Here is a 27634-nt window from a genome sequence, read left to right as displayed (position 1 = left end):
CTATAAAAAGGAAAAGGAAAAGAATTGAGTGATGAAGTTTATCCCCTAGATTAGATGTCTACTTTTACTGAGGTCTCAGCAAAGGATCTTAGGCGATCCGGGATCCAAGAACTACAACGCCAGCTCACCACCCACGCCAATATTCTCACGCAGACTGTTAGCAAGCTCTGACAAACCAATAGCAAGTAAAGCTGAAGTAGGCTGCCTGACACTATTTTTCTCATAAACTGTTATTTCTGGTACATGATTTTACAGAACATAAAGTTTTTCAGGAACACATGTATCACATTAGAGCAGAAATGCCTGTACCACACGAAAGTCAAGATTTAATAAGTTCTACAGCTCTATCTGAAAATTTGCATATTTGTAATCATTAATCCTCACATAGTTAAATACATGAAATAAACAAGTCTATGTTTTAAACAGATAAATAAAATATTACCACTGACTTTAATGCTTTCAAAATACTTACTGAAGTCTCCAGTAAGAAAAACTCCTTCTGCTCCCGGGGCCCACTCTTTGCAGTATAAGCCCCCGTCAGCACATCTGTGGACGCCAAATGATTCATAACCTCTGGAAAACTTGTCAATACCACCTTCATTCTTTCCAATGTTGTCCAAAGTCTGGCTAAACCGGTTATACCTTTGAAAAAGCGCAAAAGAAAGAACTTAGAAAATTAAATTGTCTCCCAGAAAAGCTACTGTAATTAAGTAGCTACTTTACTCTTATTCAGAGAAAGAAAAAAAAAAAGACATCATTAAAGAGGAAAAATGTGAATAATTTCATTTATTGGGAGAGCTTACCTGATAGGATAAAATCATCTCTTATCTCAAATAAACTGAACTAATGCAACTAACGTTTTTTGTAATTTCAAGCATTTTGGTATAAAAGACGAAATACGATGATTATGTTATCCATGATTTGAGATTTACTTATTTATATTTTTTTTTGGTGAGGAAGACTGGCCCTGAGCTAACATCTATCACCAATCTTCCTCTTTTTGCTTGAGGAAGATTGTCACTGAGCTAATATTTGTGCCAATCTTCCTCTATTTTGTATGTGGGACACCTCCACGGCATCGCTTGATAAGCAGTGTGTAGGTCCGCACCTGGAATCCAAACCTGTCAGCCACAGGCCACCGAAGTGGAGTGCCCGAACTTAAACACTATGCTACCAGGCAGGCCCACCCATGAATTTTTTTTAAGTCATCATATTGTCAAGTAACTTCTAGGTCAAGACAGTATAATGAAACAGAATCCTACAGAATCCCTACATCTCTCTCCTTTAACTCCTAAGAAAAGGAAAGAAAAATAATCAAAAACCAGCAAGAAAAATAAAATTACCCTACAGCAGAGGGTTTAGCAAGCTTTTCCATTAAGAGATAGAAAACAAATTTTAGGCTTTGCCAGCCATATGGTCTCTGTCACAACTACTCAACTGGTCTCTCAAGCATGAAAGTTGCCACAGATAATATGTAAATGAGTGAGAGTGGCTGTGTTCCACTAACACTTTATTTACAAAGACAAGTGGCTGGCAAATGTGGCCTTTGGGCTGGAGTTTGCCCAGCCCTGCTCCACAGCAACTAAGCATGAAAAGAACATAACATCATGTCAAACTACAAAAGCTAGCAGCCTTGAGAAGAAATTGAAGACTCCTTCCCAGGCAGGAGCAAGAAGAACACATGGCTGCTCCTGCCCCTCTGCCAGATCCCTGGAGTCCACATGCAGCACTGGTACACCAGAAGAATGCTACTATCGTCACTAATACCCCCAAATCTGGGGAGAAGCAAACTAGGACAAAACTGGTGAAAGTGGAGAAGTGAAGCACGTGGCAGGTGCTCTCCACCAGACATTGAGGTTCCAGATTTATGCAATGAACTGAGCAATTTCCCCATACCCTGAGGACAAGCAATAAAAGTCCCAGAAAGATGGCATGGATCCAAGCAGGGGCTGGATATGACATTTGAGAAACTGACTACTGAAGAACACTCCAACTGAGCTGAACAGAAAACGAATCTTTCCACAAAGGTTTCACACTATACTTCAACTTAACCATGAATTCAACAAAATAAGAGCTGAGAGGTTATATGACAAAACAGCACAACAAAAAGTAAAATGAGATTGCAGACCTAAGAAAACAAAAGGAGAAACAAAATATATTATTGAAAAATAATAAATAAATTAGAATTGACAAGGAACAGAATATACATATAAAAAATAAATTATTAGTTAAATGAATAAATAATTGTAAATTGATAAATAGAGAAGAAAAAGACAAATTGAATACAGGATATACTGAAAGAAGCTAAAAGATAAGCAGTATTGACAAAAATGATCCAAATAAGGATAGCTGGTCACTCTGAAGAACAAAACTAAATATAAAAGGTGTAAAACTGGAATTTTTTTCTTAAAGAATTAAATCTTTATATTAAAAAGAACGCAATGTTTCAAGAAAAATTTGGAAAACAAAGAAACACACAAACATGTACACACAACATCTCCCAGTTTAAGCTACTGAAACTCAAAGGATAAAGAAATAATTCTATAGACAGCAAGTATCAAAGCAAGGAGAGGGGCATTTTTTTTCCTAAAGAACATTATATTGAAGACCAAAAGATAACAAAGACAAGCCCACACAATTCTGAGAAGAAAAGTAGTAATCTAAGGATATTATATTAGACAAGCTCCCTCTCAAACCCAAGGAATTCTTTAAATATTATCAAATTTAAAAATAATTTTAAGTCTAAGACACTAATGAACCATTCTTGGAGGAAAACAAGACTAGTTTCCATAAAAATTGGGTAATTAAAAGACTAAACACACACACAGAGGAATGGACAGTCATTGCAGCAGTGTGGCTGGGCCCTGAGTCTTTAAATATAGAACTGTGGCCACACAATTGTGCAACTATGTGAATGTGATAACGAAAAAAGAATCTCAATGGACAGAATAAAAATTTTATTTATAAAAAAAACAAGAGATGAGTGAAAGGGAGATGGAATAAAACCCATGTGTACAACGATAATCATTATGTCATTATTTATAACACCAAACCATGGGCAATGACCTACCTGTTCAACAATGGGAGGCTGGCTGAATAAACTGTGGAACATCCAAACAACAAATTACACAAGATCCATTAGGAAGGATCAGGGAGAGGGAAATGTGCTGATACAGGAAGATGTAAAACAGAGGGCTCAGGAAAGACGCTGCAGAGCAGTTTTCCACAAAGCATCCATTTATATAAGGAAAAACAGGCATAGCTACGGATGGCACGTACACCCACCTTCACAAGGCCTCTTCCTCTGCACTGGGGGTTGGATTCCAATGGCCTGGGCGGGGCAGGGGCCTCAATCCTCCCTAGCACCACACTCACTGCGTTTGCTTCAAAGACAGGAAGAGAGAAGCTGCAGCATCTGATCAGTGGGGTGCAGCGGCATACGGGAGTGGCAGGTGTGGGTGGAGTATTTCACATACGACCCCCTTTTGTCCTATATATATATACATAACACACACAAAGACACACACCGACATGTGAGCGCACATGCCATGGTTTTATAAAAATGCAGATTACATTTAATCTATTATTTGAAACAAATTTACTTTTCATGAAATGACATAACCCTGGTCTCACTGACAGTCCTTACTCCAGGGGACACAAACTAAACTGCTCACAGGAGCCAGACAGGTATCATAAAGATGAGGAGCTGGCCCCACACAAGTGCAAAGCTAATGATAAAAGAATGACCAAGGAAGGGGCCGGCCTGCGGCGGAGTGGTTAAAGTTTGCTCTGCTTTGGCAGCCTAGGTTCGCTCATCAGCCATGCTGTGGAGGCGTCCCACGTACAAAGTAGAGGAAGGCCGGCACAGATGTTATCTCAGGGCTAACCTTCCTCAAGCAAAAAAAAGAGAGAGAGAGGAAGATTGGCAAGAGATGTTAGCTCAGGATGAATCTTCCTCACAAAAAACAAACAAGCAAGCAAACCAAAAAAAAGAATGACCAAGGAGGTAGGCCTCAGAGTATGGAAAACAATGCAGAAAGGAACGGCGGTGAGATGGAGAACACAAACCCCACCGACAAGTGGCAGCACCTATGTAATAGCTACAGTCCGTAGTTACCAAGCTTGCTCTGCCAGTCAGATAATGATTCAAGAACTGAAAAAATTCCAGATTTTTCTATGAACTCTCCCTAATTCAAACATCGGCGACTGTTTCAAAATACTTCAAATACTGATCTAGACCAAAACGAATAAATAAATCAGATATACAGATCTAATGAGGTCCTAGTATGCAAACTCTCTCCTACACTCTAAGTCCTGTGAGAAAATGAGTTTTTCTCTTACGCATATCATTCAGCTATAACTCTCGGTGTATTAAAACTCTAATTCATATTAAACATCACAGGTAATAACATTCAATAAAATATCCAAACAGTAAGCAACAATCAACAAAATAAATTTGGACTGAGGGTAAAAAAATATATATATACATACATATGTATTATAATACAAGGAAAATTACTGATATTTTTTAAAAAGACATAAACGGGAGGTTAAATAAATGTGCTAGTAGTTTCAATGTGGTTATAATATCTTTCAAACACATTTTCAAATTTATAAGTTTAAAAAATAATCATTCTTAAGAAGTTTCATAAGATATGTACAAATGTCCCATTTACTAAAAATTCAATGGAAACAGGATTATAGCATGATATTACTTTAACTAAATATCTTGACTTCCCTCAAGGTCAGCCCTGTAGCTTCTGATACAGAAATACACATTCCACTTTGAAATCACTGTGGCTCAAAAAAGAAAACGCCTGAGGATACAGCAAGCTCATCATGCCTTGTGCCCTCTCCGACTACAGTCGTCTCTCTTAATATTTTGCTATGAATTTATAGGATATTTAAAAACTGGGTCAAATTCTTGGTAACCAAGAACATTAAATGGAGTTAGTATTGCCAACTAGCATTTTGTATAGATATAAAATGTTATAAATATTATCAGATTTAATCTTTACTTGATGTTTATAATCCTCTTTTTACAAAGGAATAAATAGAGGCACAGATAAATATCTAAGTTGTTCAAGGTCAAGAAGGTAACAAGCAATAGACATGTAGCATCATTCCTCACAAAAGGTGATTAAATTAAGTAAATCAAGAAACAAAATCTCAAATTAAAAGGTATATTTTGCTTTTAAAGAAAGCCCTTTAAGTTTTACTTACAAGGCTACCGATCTTTTAATTTAGAGAATCAGGTTAGTCTCTAGAAATAAACAGGGTACGTTCAAATCCTAACTCTGTTACATCCTATATGTGACCTTGAACATGTCTCTTAACCTCCCTTTTCCTTAAGTTCTTCCCCTGTTAATTGGGGAAAAACTCATAGTTTATAAGAAATCAGTGAAATCACTCTGGGATGCAGCCCCACATTGGCCAGCAAGTGCTCAGAAATTGTCGGCTGCAACTTCTCACCACCTCAGTGATAGGCAATGCTGTAACAGACTTTTTCATTCATTAATCAATATTTTAATTTTTTTAATTTTAATGCTTGTTTAGATTTCCATGTACATGTTAATTATTAGCAAACATTAAGGACTGCTCACCCTCAAAGTCCATAAGCGTTTGAGAATCCTTACTGTTTTTTCCTGCTATGAAAAATTACAAATATAGGCATACTAACACAACACATACTAGGTACTCCATATTGACTTGAGTGTATGGATTACGGAAAGTTGGGAAGAAAATTAAGTAGACTGGATTGATCAGGGGAAAAAAAATAGCTACTTTAGGGAAGCAGCAAGAGAGAAGTTTGGGCAGAAAAGGAAACAGGCTAAAGTTCCTGGAAGACAGTTTATCCTAGATGTGTCCTGAAGTTCTAATTTCAGGCAGGGTTGTGAGCAGAGGAGATACGGGAGGGAGATGAATCATACCTTATCTGGAAATGTCTACGACGGAGCATCCTTTCTCAACTGCTTCTGAGTGGGCCTGAAACCCAAGGGACCCAGGGGGAAATTCCTTCCTTGCTGGCTTAATTTTCAAGATTTTATACTGTCATCTGCTCTTATATTGTCACCTGCTTGCTAGAGGAGACGTGGATTAGAGTCAAGAAAAAGCACAGAAGTAAAAGCTCAATAGGAATTTTTAATAGCTAAAAAAGGGGGAAATAAGGTTAAAGGAGGGCGGCATGGAAAATTTTCTGAAAGAAAAGAACAGCTTTTTAAATCAGCCTTTAAAAAAGACTTCAAGGTGACTGGCAGAAACTTTCTTCTTCAAGCGAAAAATATCCAAAATATACAAAATGATCTATACGTTAAGGCTGTCAAATGAAGTGTAGGCAGTTGAGACCTTAAAGTGAGCAGTCGATGTCCCTCAACCAGGGATAAGCAGTCAACATTAATTAAAAAAACACCACATATTTACTACAGGATAAAAATATTTATCGTGTGCTAATAATTCCACTACATAAAACAAGAACCGTCCTTTAGGAAGTCTGTCAGTCCAGTGGAAGACTCTTCACTCACACAGGACAGGGCTGAGATAAGCAAGTGTTAGCAGAAGAATAAGCAAGACAACGGAAGAATTAGAGGGAGAAGAGTTTAGAGCAGGCTTTAGGGAGTAGCTGGCATTTGTGCTGTATCTTGAAGGATGAGTAGTGTATTTTGACAGCCAGAAAAAAGACACAGAAGGGCATTACACGTGTAGAACTTAGGCGGTTCCTGTCGACGTGACGACTAGCTGCGCGTAGCCAGAGCAGGAGGATGGGTAGGAACCCAGTGGGCAACCAGGATGGGAAAGGTGGTTTTCAGCTAGATAATAAGTTAAATGAAAAATAAAAACCCTTTGAAACTTTACAGTGGAGATAACGGGTAGGATCAGAGACAGGCTGTAAAGGGAGCAGTCTGAAGGATGAATTTCAGTAGGCACAGTCCACAGATTAATGAAGTCTTTATTAAATAGACGGAATATGAAAAGCACAGGCATTTGTGGACTCTTGTTATACAAGATTGATCAATAAAAAGAATTTAAAAATTGACATCCTGGTACACATGGTTTCTTACTTTTTGAGTGCTATTTCATATTATTAAATGTTTAAGTCATTAATCACCAAATAAATGTATACATTTTCAAAATTCCATTTAAAATCTCAGTGGCACTTCCACTGTGTATCCAATTTAGCACACACTCTACACTTCATCTTTTAGGAAACAGTAAAAATGGGAGCATTTAAGTAAAAGTGACAAGCAAGGACTGGTAAAATCCATCCACTTATTCCACAGATATTACTGAGCATCCATGATACACCCAGCACCATGCTAGTCACTGAGAACAAGGCGACGAAAGACATCACATTCCCTGCCTTCAAGACATTCTTTGTTACGTGTGCTAGACAGTAGCCCAAAAAGCAAAGAGTGGGAAAGCATTACCTGAGGCACTGATAGACGCTTATAACCAGAAAACAGCAGCAGCTAGGAACTAAATTCCACAAAGTCAGGGAAAATGATCTGTTTTGCATGCTGATATACCCAAGCACCTAAAATACTAGCATACAGTAAGTACTCAACAAACAAATATTTACTGAACACTTGTCAAATTGTGACTATGTAATGGTGATACAATGGTCAGATTTAGGTTTAAGATTAGGATTATTTTGCCCAAAATATTGTCATTTGAATGCCAATCCTACCTCTTACCAGCTGTAACTAAGACTAAAGTTCCTAATCTGAAATGAGAATAATAACAGAACTTACTTCATAAAGTTGCTTTGATAATCAAATGAGATAATACACCTAAAATGCTTACAATACTGTTCGCATGAAATAATAAATAACACACTATCAAGGCAATAAATGTATTCAATGATTGCTGGATTTAAGATCAACATAGAAAAGACAACAGTCTCTTAAAATATAAGGGAGCTACAATCCACTGTAACCGAACAACGCTCGCTCTCTGATCCTCAGTCCCACTGGCCCTCCAGGCTTTGTGCGCTCGTTTCCCTGGACCTGAGAAGGCTAAGGCTTGCAAGCAGCTCCGGGAAGAGGCCAGATGCTAAACACAGATGTGTGGGGGAACAAAGGCCCAATGGGACAAACTTTCACCGACAGGAGACAGAAAATGGGGAGGAGTCCTCAGAAAAATTCCTCACCCTTCTTCCTGCAGGTCCTCTGTGACCAACCAACCATTTGAAAGGAAATACATTATCTCACATAAAGAAGTTGATTCATCGACTTGGGTGCTATATGAAGATCAAATGTAGGGAACCACAAAGTGAACAGCAAATCGGGGGATGTGATTGACCCAGTCAAGACACCAACTGCCACCAGGAGCCAAAATACATCCCCCTCAGCAGTCAGTGCTATTTAAGATGCGTGCAAACTATTCTGTGCTGGAGGTCTACTCTGCAGAACTGAGAAAAAGTGAGTGGAAGACAATTAATTCCCATCATCTCGTCTCTACTCAAACTGATAGACAGCATCACGCATGTCTGTGGGTTTTACTCAAGCAGTTTTTCTCACTATCACCACCCTTACCAATGCCTATGTTCATGAGTTTGGGACTAGACCTTAATTAAATGAGTTGTTTCACATATGGAATTAGTCTATGGCTAATTGGTATGGACCACCTACTACGTGCCAGGCGTGATGACACACTAAAAAGGACACATATTAGAAGTAAAGGATTGGGTTCTATTGGTAGGTTCATTAGCAAACTGACCTTAGATTTTTCACTTAATGATCTGAGTTTCAGCTTCCTCATTTATAAAACTGAAAGATAATACTATCCATCTCAGGGCTGTTGTGCTTATATATAACTAACCCACCCAAACTTTCCTTTTTTTTTTAAACAAGAAATTGATTTCTAAGCAGAACAAAAAAACAAGAAAATCTTGAAAACAAACTGGAATAGTTCTATCATGCTAATTATAGTACAATAATAAAATCTAGATAGTAATTCAATTACAAGCAAATATTAAGTGTTACTAATTTTAACCTTTTTAAAAAATCTAATTCATTTTATGCCATTTCTAAAAAACAATCAAATGCACTGTGGTCAATCTGATAAATACATCCTCAGATCATATTTAAGAACAAATAGTTGATCTCTTATTTTCTGACACTATAGAATAAAAGCTATTTAAATAGTTTTATTCTTACTTGGCCTAAAGTTAAATGCAACTTGGCTTCTTTGAGTTTCAAATTAATAAAATCTATGCAGAAATTATGATTATATAGAAATCATCAAATCTTTCTTTTTTGAGAGAAGGAGAATGAGGTCAATTCAAAACTGTTAAAAGTTAACTTTTAAAAGTTAGAGTTGCTACTATGTACAATAGAGTCCTGAAAGTAAATAGCAGCTGTTATTTATTAATTGTACTTTCCTAATTCTGGTCCTGGGCCATAGGGGTAAGGGGGTTAGGAAGGGTTATTGCTGACATCCTTGGAGTTCTACATCCTACAAAATCATAAACATGAAATGTTCTTATTCAATTAACGAAAAACTGAAAATACCCCACTTAGTGATACTACTTAGAAAGCCTTATACAATTCTCCAATTATTTTACTAAGGTACTTATTTCTAGAATTCTACATGTAGGATATTGGAAATGACACAATGACACAACTTAAAGAACCTACTATATAGCCATTAATGTAAACATATTTTGACTTCTTAACAGATTAATTAACTAGAATAAATTAACAAAATGTAGCTAGAAATTAATTTTCATCACTATGTCTTGTCTCTTGGTTGCAAACAAATTAATAATATATTGCCCTTGCAGTTTACCAAGGTATGATTAATGGTCAATACTAAAATTTCTGAGGGCTTCTGGCAAAGTGAAAACCTGACTGCCTAACTAGAAAAAGAACACCACGCGAATGTAATAAATCAGAATTACTGAAGGGAGGTCCTGCGAGATGGCCCATCTGGTCAGGCCTGCAAGTGTCAAGTGTTGTCCCCAACACTGGAAGCAGCAGCCTCTTTATCAGCCACTCTCTTTCCAGTCACGCTCCTGTTCACGTCTTTGCTACATGCTCTGCTGATTACCTTGGAAAAGGGCAATGCTGTAACTGTTCAACTGACCTTTCAGTTTATTTTCTCTTGTGTAATATGAAACATGAGCTAACAGAGTCTTAGTCTACTGATTTCTAGGAAGAAATCTAACTTAACGTTTCAACAGCTCTTGGCTCAAAGAGCTCTGTTCTGGGGTCAGGTTTCTCTTGGAAAAATTACATGGCAAAGACCAGAGGCTTGAGTTGGAGAGAGAGGGGCTTTCAGCCCCCCACAATGTAGACCCCCATCTGCACCAGAGCTGTGCTCTTGAGAACGTGTAGTCAACTAAACTGCTGAGAAGCAACTCTCGTCTTCTGAATCGCCACGAGAATCTTGTTCTTAACGTGACTCACTGTATTAACAAACATTAAAAGCAATGATGGCTGGGTCTTTGCATCTTTTAAATTGAATGTCACTGTTATTCAGACACTGTCCTAAATTCTATACTCACCAAAATAGAGAGGGAATTTAAGGAGTCAGAAGACAAGTTCTAGACTGACTCTAAGGTCCTAACCATGTGAACTTGAAGAAGATGACCACCCAAAGCTTTAGCTCCCTCTTCTGTGAAATGAAGGAGCTGAACTGAAGGGTCGCATCCAGGTCTAAGAACCTGTGATCCATACTCTAACCTTGTCTGATTAGAAGCTGGGTCCTAACTGCTCCAACCAAGAAAGAAAAAAAGGCACCCCAATTCAAAGGTTATTTTGAACATCTCCCACATACACTAAAGAGTGTGTATTTTACCACGCACGAGCAACATAATTTTTAATATATCTTTTTTCTTAAAATGAAATGCAGCATATAAGCCATCTATGAAACATGAAATGTGCAGCAAATAAGTCTATCAACAGACAATATTACAATAAATTATAAATATCACAAATCATAAATGATAATGACTAACACCTCATGGAGTACTTACCATGCTCCAAGTACTCATAAAAATTAACTTATTTAAGCCTTCACAATAACTCAGTGTGGAGGATACTATTATCATTCTCATGGCACAGATGAAGAAACGAGAGGTTAAGCAGTTTTGCCCAAGGTCACACAGCTATTAAGTGGATGAAGCAGGAATATAAACCCAAGACTGTTTCCAGAGCATCTGTCCTTAACCAGTACGCATAGCACCTCCCCATACATTTTGCAGTTTACAGTTTTCCAGTTAATTTGGACTTCTATACTAAATTTAAATTATTTGTTACTTAGTATTTGTTAAATAAGTTTACTAGACTAAACTTTTGAAGGAAAAAGATCTTTTGCTTTAGGTAAAAGTAGTACAAATGGTCAAAAATAAAATCACCAGAAAACTCACTTGAGAAAATTAAAACTTGTCATATTTACATGAAACAAATCCACAAAGCATTTTATTTTTTTTTCTATTTTAATTTTTAAAGTCTAACAAAGGACAGAAATCACATTGGTGCTGATTCTAATTGCCCAGAGAATTTTATGTGGAGGGCAATGTACCTGTCACAATGAACCCAAATTAATTTGAGTTAAAGTAAAATATGCAAACAAGTACTATTTTATACCCTTGATATATAGTTTCACACCGGATGGTTATTATATCAATAAGATAAAAACTAACGAACCCTAATTTTTTCATCTAAAAAACCACCAAAGATCAGAAAGTGTATCTTAGTACTTGGCAAATCAGCAAACCCCATCACACTTTTGAATTCATTAAATAAAGCCAGAGAGCCATGGACTTGATCCTCGTGAATGTTTTTATATTAGAAACAGGATAAATGAATCAATTTTCACTTTGACAATGGCACAGGACACACTATACTAATATATATCAAAGAATCCAAGGAGATATATATATATCTCTAACAAAAAAATCCACATCTTTTGGACTAAATAGCCATGAAATATCAAAGGTCTGTCAAACACCCTGACAGTCCTTTGCCTTTACTGAGGGAGACAAAGGTTTCAAAATTCTGTCAGCTACAAAACCAAAAGATCAAAGAGCTTTCATAGTGACTCCCAACATATTGGCAAGATCTCTTTTGAGTTATAAAAATCCAAGTTTCATATCTATATCCATCTGTCTATCCATCTATCTATCTATATATGTATATATAAATATATCGTGTGTATCATGTATGCTTATATATACACATATGACATATATATGCATTATATACACACACACAAATTTTTTTTTTTACGTCCAATGACCTAATACAGACCAGACAGAATAGGTCTGAAAGCACAGGACAGTGTGGCAAGTAGAGAAGTCTATGCTGTTTGCATGTCCCAGTTTATTTCTCCCGAACTACATATTTTATTCTTTTAAATATTTACACAAATTGAACTTGAGATAAAGTATTTAAATGTTACTGAGCAACATTACTCTGCAGATTTGGTAATGAAGTACTGATGTAAAATAACATTATAAATTTGACTTCCCACATTATCAAGAGTCCTGTGCCAACTACTATACCCAGGACCAGGATGCTATAAGCAGACGTGAGAGAAATCCCAAAGTCAAACTCCATTCAAGTACAACTAAATGTTTGCTAACAAAGCCATGCTGATGCTTAATTTAAAGCCTATTCAACATTAATAAAAAGGAAACTTTAAATTCATCTAGGACTCTCACTGCTTATAGCCACAGTTTTCAAATTTGAGGTTCCCAAAATGCTCCCGCTTGATCACACAGTGGTAATGATAATCAATACGGTGGCCTTTTCATAATCAAAACTACAGGAATTGTGAGTTCACATAGGCTCCTCATGCTCATGGGCCAACCTTTCCCCAGGCTGGGTTCACAAAGAGCTTTGGTCAAACTGTCCCAATGGTATAATCATACAGTATTATAAATTTCTCTGCTGACATTTTCCCCCACCAGGTTATAGAGGCCAAAAAGCCAAGGGTCCTTTTTTGTTTAATTTTACATCTTCACCAGCTAGTACAGCATCCATTAAGGAATAAGGTCTGAACAAATGACTCCTCAATATGTTTCACCATGGGGCATTTATAATAGGAGAAAATGTTTTAACCACCTGGGATGATTTCAGTGATAATTGCTACCTGTTACTGAGCACTTTCTATATACCCAGCATTGTGTTAAATGCTCTACAGACAATATCTCATTTAATTCTCCCAATTCTATGTGTTGAGAATTCTGTACTTATTTGAAACTTAATTTCAAACCCCCTTTAAGAATTTCCAAAGTTCATGGGAAATAATTTAGCTGTTAGGATTAATATTCATACATAATATCTTTGAATTTTTGAGCACCTTCCTGCATATCACAGATAGGATTTTATTGAATATTTATGCTACATTTATATATGAAATATTAGGAAGTGTTAAATCTATATTTATTGACAAAAAAAGATGTGCATAACACAGTTAAGTGAAAACAAATCAAGTTTAAAAGGTTTTCTGTTGTTTAATTATGAATGTATACTATTGTGTAGGAAAGTATCTCAAAGATTATACATCAAAATGTTAACCATGATCCCAGAATAATGAGGTTATGAAGAATTTTTCTGTATTTTTGTCTTTATTTTTTCCAACTATAAACATGCAAAGACAGAATATGAAGAATACGAAGACAAGATCTACAATATAATTATTTTAAAGTTTATTGTTTAATAAATAATTTATTTTATACATCTACCTACTTTAACAAAAGGATATTTGTTGAAAAGCAAATGAGGGAGGACAATCAAATAAGGAAAACTTACATCTCATTAGCTCGTTAGTTCTTCCCTATTCAAATCAGTACAACAGAAGGCATAACTGCTACGTCAATACTGTGAGCTGCTCCCACTGATAACTCAGCTGAAATGCGATGGCCCTTTAAAGCCTTGAAGCTGAGTGATTCTACCTATACACATTTCCCCCATTCCTTTTAATCCATTTATTAATTCATACAAAAAATGTTTAGGCGCTCTCTCTATATAATGATCTCATACATGAAACACATAATCTCCTACCCTTTCAATCTCCAACACCTAATCAGGTACCTAACAACAGCAGGCACTCCTCAGTAAAATATCTCTTGAACTAAAGAAAAAAGAACAAAATTTGGTGCCCGTCTTCAAAAAATTCCAATTCCATAGGGCTCCCTAGCGTTATTTGCTTACACATTAAATCCTCCAGCCTATAACCTATCTCAATCTTCCTGATACCCCCTTACTCACTCCCAAAATGCCAGCCGCACCCCACACCAGGGACTACACAGATCCTCAGTATTAAATAAAAGTAACTTTTTAAGAAGACTGCAATATCAAAGCTGCCATATTTAAATAAAAACTACCACCTACGGGACAATAGAGGAAACCATTCAATTTTTTTCACCTTATATTTTTTCTTAAAAACAGTGCAATGCAGCCTAAATTACTTCACTGCTGTTGCAGACAGTCCCAGTGATAGATCTATTTTATTATTGTTTGCTTCAATACCTATCTCCCTCCTTTCTTCTTACTTCCAGCAACATTCTCAAAACCATGCTTACAAACAATAAATACTAAAAGCAGTGGAACTGAAGCATGACATACTCATTCTCTTCTAAGACTGGTAACCATGAGAGCACAAAAGTCCAGCCTGCACCCTCAAGAGTAACATTATTTCTATTTAAAAACTCCCAGAGAGGACCAAGGCAGCCATGTAATTGCATATCCACAGCCACTCGCTCTGCCCTGCCTCCTGCTCATAGACAGCATGCAGTTCTATGAAAAGCATTAGTCATTCGGTCTCACAAATCGACTCCAAAATCAAAGCCTGAGCTTTGGTTGCATGTTTGCTTGTTTCGCTTTCTTTGTTTTATTTCTCATCCCTGGAAAACACTAGGTTTCAAATTCCCTCCCTTTAACTTGCTACTAGAATGAACACCTACACAATAATTGTACCCCATCAAGAACTGGGCAGCTCAACACTGCTGAGAAAAGTGTGTTTGACATTTTTCTCCACAAGACTCCATTCTCAGTTCCTGTACTGGTTCAGTGAACAGAGCTATAATTGAGAAAAATCCAAATGCAGGAAAGATTCATCCTACAGGAAAGAGATGTGTATATGTTTAAAATATTTTATAGAGCGTACTTTAAATGAAACTGGATTTATTTCCAAATTCACATTAAAATAGGATTTGCCAGCATTTTCTTATTAACATCCTAAATTTAAAAAATGAAGATGCTTCCAAGTATGATAATAAGTAAATTATGATACTGTTCATTAATTATTTCCTACAGTTCTGTGGTATCAAGATGTAACTTAAAATTATAATGTTTCACAAAAATCTCCCACTCTCCAAGATCTTTCTAGTTAATAAAAAGAATCAAAGATTTTTCAGGACAGAGAAAATCTTTTCTCTTGTTTAAGGAAAAAAAAAAGTGAAAAGCTTCAAACAATTATAAAATAAGTATTCTAAAATTCTATGTCCAGTTTCCACAGCTCCTCTACACAGCTCCAAAACCCCTTTGTAGCCATAACTGATTAGGTTAGCAAACAGTGATTTATTGGTTTCATATGTATATATGAAAATGTGGTGACTTCCATTGAAAGAAAAAAATCTCATTCATCAGAAGCAAAAATTATTTTTTCTGAAAATAAAATTACAAATCTAAAATCTGAAAAGAAAAAGTAAAGATGCCTTCATAGCCAAACATTCTACAACCAAATACTAATACTAATTTTAATACTTGAGTCACATAAATTCCCTAAAGCCAACGAATGCATTTTAACTTAAACATAATTCCCAAAAAGTGTGTTTCTGTAAATGTTGTCCCTCTTGCATTCAATTCAACTGGGGTGCTTATCACAATCAAGATTTTTGACATGCGTGTTACTGGACCCAGTTTCTGGAAATAAGAGCCACAAATAATCATATAAACAAAACTGTTTTACATCACCATTATGCACATCAAACTGTTTTAAACGTCTCCTGGTGGGTACACTGCTTCTTAATTAAGCTTACTTGAACTGATAATCAAGACTTCTTGACTCTTTAAAAGAATAAGATGAACCATATCAAGAATTCAATTTTACCCCATGTTCCCATTTTGGTAAATTCAAATGTATTTTTCATAAGATCATATTTCTCCTTTCAGGATAATATTCTCTAACAACACATCTCCCTTCAGGATACTTTTGTACTAAAAGTGATCTCAGGATTCTCCTGAGACACATCAGCACTGAGAATACATGCAAGAAATGCCCCTTCTCTAAAGTAGGCCTTTGGTTTCTTTTTAAGAACAATGAAATGTTCATTTCAGGACATGAAGAGGCAGAGATGGCTCAAAGGGTTATATATAGAAGTTGCTAAGCAACATTGGGGCTTTACGTGAGTTATGTTTAAAGCCTGTACCAACACGAGGGACTATTCCAAATGATCCAGCAGTACTCCCCGGAGCTGATGATGTTCACACAGCTTTGGGCACCAAACAGTGATGTTGCCCAGCTAGGCTATGTGGCTATGCCTTGGTGACTTCAGTGAGGGGTGGCAAGGGAAGAGAAGGGATTTCCTGGGGGGTTTCTGATCCCTTTTATTCTCTTCCCTAAAGCAGAAATGATGCTCATGATGATATCCAAATCAACCAAATTACCAAATTGAGGCAGTTCAATGGGCAGGATACTTGGTATTCTTTAATAAAAATATGAAAAGGCAAACATGCTTAATTCTTGGGCAAAATTCCCTTCAAACAGGAATTCTGCAAACAGGAGATGTCACACATTCTCTTCCCTGGTACAACATGTGTAACATCTTCTGAAAAGAGACTCATGGATCTTATCGTTACCCGAGAAGAAACGAAAGTCACAGATTACTAACCTATCATGAGAAAGGGAGAAAAATCAGTAGTTACACTGCAAGTGTTGGAGGATCTTCAAGCCAACAGATGGGATTTGACCAAGGCATTCCCAGAATAATAAGCTACTTTTTTATGAAGTGTTGTCTATTCAGACATGTTAACTTTCTATATTTAAACGTTTAAAGTAATTTTTCATCACCTGCCATTGAGCAATCACTGCATAATATAAAGTCAACTATCTCCAATGCAATACTTCACATGATAAGAAACTTTAGCAGCAATTTTCAAGCTAAAGTACAAAAGAGGATATGAATGTCAATATAAAATGAGACTCCCAGGAAAAATAGGAAAAAGAAGTAGGCAGTATATTTTTAAGCTTCTTTTGGAGGATAAATTCATGCTGAATAAATTGAAGTGACATTTGGTTTCTCAGAATTCCAGCCTGTCCTGACGGCCTCCAAAGTTACAGATTCTTACATGTAGCCTTTTTTCACTAAAACTGACACCTAGCCAGAATTGTCAAGGCAAAAGATTATTTTTAAAGATGCTCAGATAATGATTATTTAGAGTCACATCAGCTAATGATATAGTAGAATTATCAATTAACCTCCCAATTAACACAGAGTTATCAATAAAAACTAGTTTCCTGGTAGTACCTATTTGTGCACAGATTAGCTGTTAAATCATAAATATTATAAAACATTGCAAATGAACCAAAAGATATAATGATACAGAGGGGGAAAAAAGAGAATGATACCAAAACTTTCTGAATTTAAAACGTCTCACTGAGCAAGAATCTGCCTTATATATTATAGGAAAAAAAAAACTGTCATCCTAAAGCTAGCTAAATGTATTGAAAGTAATTTAAACTTTGTGAAAAGAAAATACAAAAATTTAGTAATTTATGAAGTAGGAACTCTGTAAATGGGAATAAGAAGGAACTATAATAATACAAGAGAAACTGATTTATTCTAATTACATTCATACGCTTCCCACTTAGACCGTCCTTGGCCATAGACCTATCTCAACATAGATATTCATGGAAATAATATGAAATCAGTTCATCCAATTTTTCCTCTGAAGGGCAGAGACAGTAAGGTATTAACAGAAAAGAAATTGGAAAAAGTAAATCTGGCGAGCAGTGCATTACCTGTCTGGTTTGGAACCGACCCCTTTAGTTTAGCCATATATTGCAACGGAATATACAACAGAAATAAATTCTAATTACTACTTGGCCATGGAAAGGGAAGGGAAGGGAAGGGAAGAGAAGAGGGAAGGAGAAGGAAGAGAGAAGGAAGAAGAAAGGGACGGGAAAGGAAGGGAGGAAGGAAGGAAGGAAGAAATGCCCCTGACAAAGAAAAAGGCACAATGAGAAAAATGACTATCATGAAATTAATTCTAAATTCTAATCCCAAATCAAATCCTTACTAATGTCCTCTATACAAAAGATGTATAATAACAGAAGAAGTGATTAAATATGTATCATTAACAATTTGAGGAAATTCTTCAAAGTATTCAAAATATGGAGAGCATATTCCAGTTGCCCCTCCAAATTTACCATCCAACCTTTTCTATCCTGACCTCTGCCTCAAGAAGCTGCTATGTGTGGGCTACATCAAACGGAACCCATGCCCTTATCTGCAGACAACCGCTCTCCAATGGGAAGGCAGCTCCTAGCTTACTACTAGGTACTAGTAGAGATTAATCACTTGCCCATTAACATCAAGTGACTTTGAGATTTGAACAGCCCATGTTGAACTGGCTGTTACCTGGTCCACTAAACCTTCAAAAGGGACATGCAGAATGGAATTCCATTAAAAAATGGAAATGGTACATACACGACCCAACCCAAGCATGTCTGGAAGGCACAAGTAAACTCAACTGCACAAACAAGTGGGTCAGACTCCCAAGGCACTTGCTCCTTCTATGTTGCTTCCTCTCTCTAAACCCACCCATTTGGCCCCAAAGGGAGGTCCCAATGGCCAGGAAACAGAGGAGGAAAAAGCATGACCTGGATAATGGATGCATCTGCTCAGTAGGCTTGCATAAGTTAGGAGTGTACTACAGCTCCACTCAGTGGTAACCTTCCCAGTAAGTAGAACTGGGTTGTACATCTTCCACTTTGAGTGGGATGAAAAGTAATAGAAGTACTCCTTGGTAGCAGGTTGATTACACTGGACCTCTTGCATCAAGGAGGTGCAGCATTTTGTCCTCACAAGGATAAACACATATTCTGGGTAAAGATTTGTCTTTGAGGCTTCCACCAGCATCACCATTCATGGTCTTACCTTATACTTTATCTGCTGCCATGCAGGATGATACAATAGTGCCTCTGACCAGAGGGCATATTTTATAGATAATGAGCTTACAACTTAGGCAATTAACTGGTATTACTAAATGCTCCATCACCCAGAATTAGCTGCCCTTATAAAATGGTAGAAGGGCCTGCTGAAGGTTCAGTAATGATGGCATTTGGTAGGCAAGCCTGAGAGGTTGAGGTACTGACCTATAGGATACAGTATATGCTTTAAATTAGCAGCTAATATACGGTGTTATGTCCCCACTGGCAGAATATGGGTCCAGGAACCAAATGGAGGAGGTGGGTGTAGCCCTCACATTATCATATCTGATAAGGTACAGGAAGAATTTTGCTTCACATTGGGACTTTAGGCTTGGTGGGTTTGGAGGTCCTAGTTCCGAAGGGGAGAAGTCTTCCACCAAGAAATATGATAATATTTTCAATTAACTGAAAGGTATGACTACTCTCTGGCCATTGTGTGCTCCTGAGCAGCTGAACCATAGGAAGAGAAGGAGGAAATTGAGATGTAGTTTCACAACGGAGGCCAAGAAGACTATGTTTAGAATCAGGAAACATACTGGAAAGTCTCTCAGTCCCAGTAAGGAACAATCCAATAAAAATAAGACCACCAAGGACTCAGATCCTATGGAAATGAACCTTTTAAAGATTACTCTTAAAGGTTCTTTATGAATCTCATCCAGCCAAGATGGAGGCGAGGGGTAGTAGGAGGAGACAGCTATCATTATAATGGGGTCTGGAGCAGCTATGTTTTATATTACCTAATCAAATATTTTATCTTTTCTTCTCTGTGCTATCTTATATGAGGAATACTAGTGGTAGGGAATGCTTTATATTGCAGTGAGAGTATGACGAGTCTGACATCACCTGATAAATAGGATAGCTGATGGGACTTTGTACATTGCCTGCATTAGGATCACAAACTTTTTACCTTGAAAAAGGATAGGAGTGTAGGCCACAAGCCAAAAGGGGCAGACTGTGTCAGACACCTTTCACTTGCCCCTCCAGGCCCATTCTCCACGATTCTGCACACTGTTCTCGGCCCCAGGAATATGACCTCTTGGGATCTATCAACAGACCTCTGGCATCCAGTAGGGTTTGGCCGTTGGAGAGATCCAGGAAGAGATCGAGAGAGGCAGGGAGGAAATCAGGATACTTGCCCTCCAGGCTCCCTCCCTGCAACTGAGTTGCCAACGTCCCCTGACCTAAGACTACTAATCTTCTCAAAATGGATGACTCTCCATGATAGTCTCCTTCCTGATTATATTAACTGCTCCTTCCCTTATTCCTTCAGGCCTATAGATGGTAGTAACTCAGAAGCTAAGAGCCTGGTCACTGCATTATCCACTGTGGTTCCCCTACTACCATATCTTTATAAATATTTACTTTATAAATAAATAATTCTTAGATTATACTATTTTTATTGACATCTGTTTCCTGTGACAGCCCTGACAGATATAAGAAGTCTAAAAACTTATCTTTATCCTCAAATAAACACTAATTTTGACTTTGAATTCTTCTACAGGAACTAATGGAAAAAACAAAAATAAAACAGTAACAAACAAAAAACCTTTAGACATATTGATTATAGCACCATGAAGACAATTGTCTGCTTTATTTGTTTGCTGCTGTAGCGCAGCGCCTAACAGAATGCTTGACATACAGTAAGCATTAAAATATACTTGTCTAATCAATGAATATACATAAACATGATGGGAACTGCATGGAGCCAGGTCAATAAGTAAAATGAAACAGAAAGCCTACTATTAATCAAGATAATTATCACTCACAAATGGAATACTAGAGTACAATACAGCACCTTTTATATTAGGCAAACATACACAGCAAGCCCATTTCCATTAAAAATAACTCAAATCGCAGATTCAACTACATTAAAAAAATGCCAAATAAATGTGGTCATTGTTCCTACCATCTAAGAGATTTAACCATTGAAATCTGTGAGCTATAAATATTGAAACCCAAGATCTACTACTGTTCCTGTAACTAATTAGATGGCGACCTCAGCCAAGTCACTTAAATTCTTCCCTATTGTTTATGCCAAAAGCATCAGAGACATCCTTGATTCCTCTTTCATATCCAGTCCATCAGGGGGTCCTTTGACTCAATTTTCATAATAGATCCAAAATCCCAATCACTTTTTACCACTTTCACTGCTAAGACATTGGTCCAACCACTGTCATCTCTCACCTGGATTATCTAACAGCCATATCTAGCCTTCCTGCTCACATCCTTGCCTCCTATAATCTATTTTGAATACAGCCACTCAGAGTAATTGTGATGGTTCATTTTATAAGTCCCAACAGATATTTGACTAAACATTATTTTGGGGTATGTCTGTGAGGCTGTTTCCAGATGAGATCAGCATTTGAACTAGTAGACTGAGCAAAGCAGAGTGCCTTCCCCACTGTGGGTGGGCATCATCTAATCCTTGAGGGCCTGAATAGAACGAAAAGGTGAAGGAAAGGAGGATTCAGTCTCTCCGTCTGACTGCTGAGCTGAGACATTGATCTTCTCCTGCCCTCAGACTAGGACTGATAACATCTGCGCTCTGATTCTCAGGCCTTCGGGGTTGGACTAGAACTTATGCCATCAGTTCTCCTGGTTCTCAGACCTTGAGACTCGGACTGGAACTAAACCACCAGCTCTCCTGGGCCTCCAGCCTGCAGACAGTAGATCATGGGACTTCTCAGCCTACATAATCACATAAGCAAATTCCTCATAATCAATCTTTACGTATGTATGTAGGTGTGTGTGTGTGCATGTGTGTGTATTGACCTGCTTCTCTGAAGAACCCTGACTAATACAGTGACCACTCAAATCATAAGTAAGATCATGTCATTTCTCTGCTCAAAACTCTCCAGTGGCTCCTTATCTCACTCTCAGTAAAAGCCAACCAGTCTTTACAGTAATCTGTAAGTACTTGCACAACATGACCCTCACTCAGTTATCTTTCTTACATCATTTCTTACTGCTCCGTCCCTAACTCACTATGTCCTCAACAAACTGTTCTACTTCCAGTTTCCTGAATCCTCCAGACAAACCCCTGCCTAAGGGCTTTTGCACTGGCCATTTCCTCTGTCTGAACACCCTTCCAGAGGTATCTGCCTAGGTAATTCCCCTTCAGGTCTTTGCACAAATGTCAGATTCTCAATAGTTCCTACCCTGAAAAATGCCTATTTAAAGCTGCCCTCCATTCCTGTGGCCCTTATACTTGTCTATGTTCTCTTTTTGCCACAGCATTTATCATCCAACACTTACATTTACTGTGTAGCGCCTGTCTCCTGGGGCTAGAAAGTCAGCTCCTCAAATGTACAGACTTTCGTCTGTTGTGTTCACTCTCACATTCCACGTGCCTATAACAGTACCTGGGCCATAGCAGACACGAAATAAATTGCTGAAATGAATCTGTTTCTTTACTTGAACAAAGGATGAGAGTTGGACAAATTTGCCTCTCTTTGTTACAGAAGTATTTATTTTCTGTAGTTATCTGTTATTTTACTAAATATAAATAAGATTTTACTTGCTTAAGAGCATTAGGTAAATCAATTATGAAAAAGAAAAAACTTTAGGATAGAAATTCTGGTTTATTCTAAAGCTTTCCAATGTAACTTTTATTCTCATTTTTATACACAAGTCATTAAACTATAGAGTTCTATTTTTAAATACCACATTAATTTTTATGTATGAGTGTGTACTTGCATAAAATAAATATACCAAATTCCATAAATTTATTTTCTATTTGACAAACAAGAAAAATTAATCACTATTCAAAAATAAAGCTCAAGTCAAAAAGCTATAGAAATTCGTATTTCAGAAGTTTGACACTGTGTCAGTTGTTCAAAGTGAGTACTCTTTTCAAATTAATAATATGCGGTTCTTTGTTTTTCTTTATTTAATTAAATACCATTCATTTGGAGAAAGAAAAAAACCCTAGAGACTCAGAAGCGCTGAACCAATATTTGAACCCTGCATTAAGTTAAATTTTGCCGGGTCACCAGATTAAAGCACAGAGTTTATCACCCACCATCTGGCATATGTGAGTCATACTAAAGCACCTAGGCTGCTTGCTATTCCGTGCTCATCAGCTTCAACAAGTACGATGGCTTTAGTGTACTAGGCCAGAATGATGTTCTCTAGATATCCGGATGACGAACATCTGTCTTAGTCTGGGTTATCCAGAGATACAGAACCAACAGGAGAGAAACAGCTATTTATTAAAGAGATTTATTATAAGGAATTGGCTCACATGGCTATGGAGACTGAGAAGTTCCAAGATCTGCAATGCACGAGCTGGGGACCCAGAAGAGCCAAGGGTTTAGTTCCAGTTTGAGCCTGAAGGCCTGAGAACCAAGAGAGCTAACAGTGTAAATTCCAGTCAGAGGACAAAGGCCTGAGAACCAGGAGAGCTGAGAGTGTAAATTCCCCTCTGAGTCCAAGTCCGAAGGCAAGGGAAGCCCAATGTGTCAGCTCAAAGATAGGCAGAGAGAGAGGGAACTCTCCCTTACTCCATGTCTTTTTGTTCTCTTCAGGCTTCAGTGGATTGGATTCCACCCACCCACACTGGGGACTTCAGTCTACCAATTCAAATGTTCATCTCATCCAGAAATTCCCTCACAGGCATACCTAGAGTAATGTGTAGTCAAATATATAGGCACCCTGTAGCCCAGTCAAGTTGACATAAAATTAACCATGATATGGTCCCTTTGGATCATATTATGACAGAGATCAAGAAAACTGTCATTGTTTTGCCCTAAAAACACGAAGATGTTCAGCCCCCACTGTGAGTTGAAGGCCATCTGCCTCTGACTGTCCTTACTAATTTGCAAAGAGAACAAAAAAATTGTCAAATCAGCTGCTGCATACTAGGTACCACAGACTGTATTGATAACACATTTTAGAAAGCAAAGCAACTGGAGTCCTTCTGATTAGGTTTGCTCTAGTCCATAGTTATTCTCCAAGATCCACCCATCAAATCAGCAAATTAAAGTGAATGTTATAGAAATCTCCATTACGTATCTGTCACGTCTTTGAAGGTGGCCGTACTTGCTGCACTGTTTCCAGGGACGTAGTGCTGCTTACGGTTTTGTCTTTCGTTAGTGAGAAGCAATCCCAGAGGCTTCCACTTGGTCCTTCCCAAACAGACCTCACCCCACAAGAAGTCAGTGGGAAAACTTTGCCAACTCCCTAGTCTGTTGCAACTAAGCACTCAGGAAACTGGAAAGCCATCACAGGATTAGTTTGGCATGCCATTAGACCCACAGGGACGAAGATCAAGTGACCCCCATAAGCCTCAACTCTGACTGACATGCCACTATGGCATTTACATCCCCAGGATAAATCCAGAATCTATTTTTATTAATTCTCAAAATTCTGGGCTTTTTCCTGGTAGACAGCAGGTCCCTTTGGGAAAGCCTTGAAAGATTTAAAGCACATATTTGTGGTAGTATTTTATGGCCTTTCTCAAGGGAAATCAGCCTCTCCTTTAATCAAGAGGCTCCAACAAAAGCTGTTCTCCCTATTTCAGTAAATAAAGTCTAGTTTCTATACAACATACCCAGAATTTCCCCAGTTATATAGATCAAGTAAAAATTTAGTAATCAGCCAATGTATCACATTCCTAAGAACACTATGATCAATTAGCCACATCGCAGAACCCTGCTCTTCAAAACAGTGACTGTCACCCCCCCAAATGGCAATTACAGCCACTTAATCAACAAAGCCTAAGCACTGCCGAAGCCTTTTGCTACCAGTTTCCATGATCCCCACTAAAATCAATGAGTCTAGTTCAATGGTAGCATATCCCCACAACACTTCCCAGCCTAGAGCTACAACAGCAGTCTGCTCCCTGCACCAATACATTTCTTAATTATTAGTCAAAAGTGTGCCCTCTGGAATCTCATCAAGGCAGAGTGACAAAGTGGGTGAGAAGACTGTCCACGATGAACCTATTCTACTGTTCCCATCTTCCTATGCCTTCCTCCTTCCTCCACAGCCTAGGAATGTTCAGGTATCTCAACTTCATCAAATGCTAGCCATTGTTGAGCCCAAGTTCCAGTCAAAGCAATCAAGCAAATTCTTGGAGCCACTTGCAGATGCTCGAGCTAACACATTAAATCCAGATTCTTGTTAAGAACACTCACATCAATAAATCTGGCTCAATCTGAACTAAATATACTCATATCAGTATGTTCCATGTTCCTTAGTCTACTTTGCTTAGAATTCAACACAGTACATTACTTCTGGGTTGCTGTGGACACAAATTAGCTTGCTAGCTGATATGCCAGTCATCCCTGTGGAAGGCTAAGATCTGACTCAGTTATGAGCCTGAAGGAATTGAGAGGCATACAGGTAGATCCCAAGAAGAACAGTATTCCTTGCCCTTTAGAACCTATAAATGGTCTCCGTGCCTCTGGTTTATTCACATTGATTTTAATACTTGGCAATCTCTCAAATCAGTATTATTTTTTCCATTTATACAACCACCACCCCAATCAAAGCTACCATATCACCTACCTGGAATGCTGCAATTGCCTCCTAACACTTTGAAAATGTTTTGTTACACACCATTCAGCCAAGGAGAGTGTAATTAAAACACAAAGACACTAAAGGTTATAAACAAGCTTACTTTGTTAGAAAAATTCTTGTAGATATATAAAGAATGAAGGAGGGGTGGAAAGTAGAAGCCCGAAGTCCAGTTCTAAATTGGATCAGACATTGATGGTGCCTTTGACTAGAGTGTTAGCACTAGAGATGTAAAACAATGGTAAGATTCAATAGGACATAAATGATGGACTGATGGGAAGGGTAGGAAAGAGAGGAATCAATGATAACAGCAGATTTCTACTGGGTAGATATGTAATGCTATTTACCCAAAAGACAGAGGGTCAGCTCCAAATATGGAAAGTGTGAATCTAAAGGTCAGAGAAAGGATTGTGGTATAGATACGAATTTTGAAGTAAATTACTATATACATGATATTTAAAGCAGTGCTCAGCTGCCAACTGTTTATCACTGGTCCATGACAAGGTAAGTATTGAAATTGAGAGGAAGCATTTATAAACTTTCATAGCAATTGTACACAGTATTTTTATATCTTTTGAATGTAAATTAAAAACTAAGGCTTTTATTTTGTATGCCTTTTTTTCTCCAGTTTTATTGAGAAATAATGGAAACAGATCACTGTGTAAGTTTAAGGCATACAGCATGATGGCTCGATTTACATGTATTGTGAAATGATTATCACAATAGGTTCAGCTAACAGCCATCGTCTCAAATAGACACAATAAAAAGAAAAGAAAAAAAATTTCTCCTCGTGATGAGAACTCAGAATTTACTCTTAACAACTTTCGTATCTATCACACGGCACTGTTAACTACAATTATCATGCCGTACATTGCATCTCTGGTACTTCTTTATCTTATAACTGGAAGTTTGTACCTTTTCACCATCTTCTTCCAATTCCCCCTGCCCTCAACTTCCGTCTCTGGTAACCACAAGTCTAATCTCTTTTTCTATCAGTTTGTTTGTTTGTTTTAGATTCCCTTATAAAGGATATCATACAGTATTTGTCTTTCTCCGTGCAACTTGTTTCACTTAGCACAATGCCTTCGAGTTCCATGCATGTTGTTGCAAATGGCAGGATTTCCTCATTTTTTATGACTGAATAATATTTATGAAAATTATATTGGAAAGCACTGATTTAAAACTACGGTAGTGGGTGGAGGAGAGAAATCTAGAGAAAAATTCAAACTTTTAGGGATCGGGTATGATTATGAGTTTTGTCCTTATTGCACCATAAAAATTCTATACATTGGAATGTAATTCCTAAGATCGCTTATCACACCATAAAAATTCTATACACTGGAATGTAATTCCTAAGATCGCTTTATCATCCATATCTCCTTATAACCATCAATAATATTTAATGAGCACTTACTTCTAAACAGATAGTCTTGACAAGGGTTATCTCATTTAATCCTCACAAAATCTTGATAAAGCTGGTATTATTATCTCCATGCTACAGAATAAAAAATTAAGGGCTAAAGAAGTTGAATAACTTATTCATGTCACCTAATTAATAAGTTAGGGAGCTGGGATGTGAACACAGGCCAAGTGACCCAAGCCTCAGCTTTTTAACTACTGCAACATACATATACTGTCAACCTATCAATAAGCCAGTTTCTGTATTTTAAGCAAAATATTTCATATGAAGCTCATCAAAAATTTCTGGATACATGCCTCCTAGAACTAGGAATCTATTTACATCTTGGTTATCAGGTAAGTTTTACATACTAGTGTTTATCACTGGATTATTCTTGTTACCTCCAACTAGGCAGTAATTGCTCAAGAACAAAAGACAGAAGCACACCTTCTAGAACCTAAGATACTGTCTGGTAAATCCTGAGTGAGTTAATGCCTGTTTCAGGAGAGTTTGGATCTAAGCATCCGGCTTTCCTTAATAGAAAAATTAAGTAGT

At 37.4% G+C, this 27634-nt stretch overlaps 1 protein-coding gene across 1 annotated transcript in view; it reads right to left on the bottom strand.

Moving 5' to 3' along the window:
- Positions 1-27634, bottom strand: part of GBE1 (1,4-alpha-glucan branching enzyme 1) — a 245737-nt gene that overhangs the window by 198139 nt on the left and 19964 nt on the right. Inside the window, 1 exon segment of the mRNA NM_001081940.3 lies at positions 473-642. Within this exon segment, the coding sequence (NP_001075409.1) occupies positions 473-642 (170 nt within the window).

Source organism: Equus caballus, chromosome 26 (genome assembly GCF_041296265.1).
Source record: "Equus caballus isolate H_3958 breed thoroughbred chromosome 26, TB-T2T, whole genome shotgun sequence".
NCBI classification, from domain to species: Eukaryota; Metazoa; Chordata; class Mammalia; order Perissodactyla; family Equidae; genus Equus; species Equus caballus.
The sequence above is the reverse complement of the archived record's forward strand: the minus strand, read 5'-3'. Positions and strand labels throughout refer to the sequence as shown.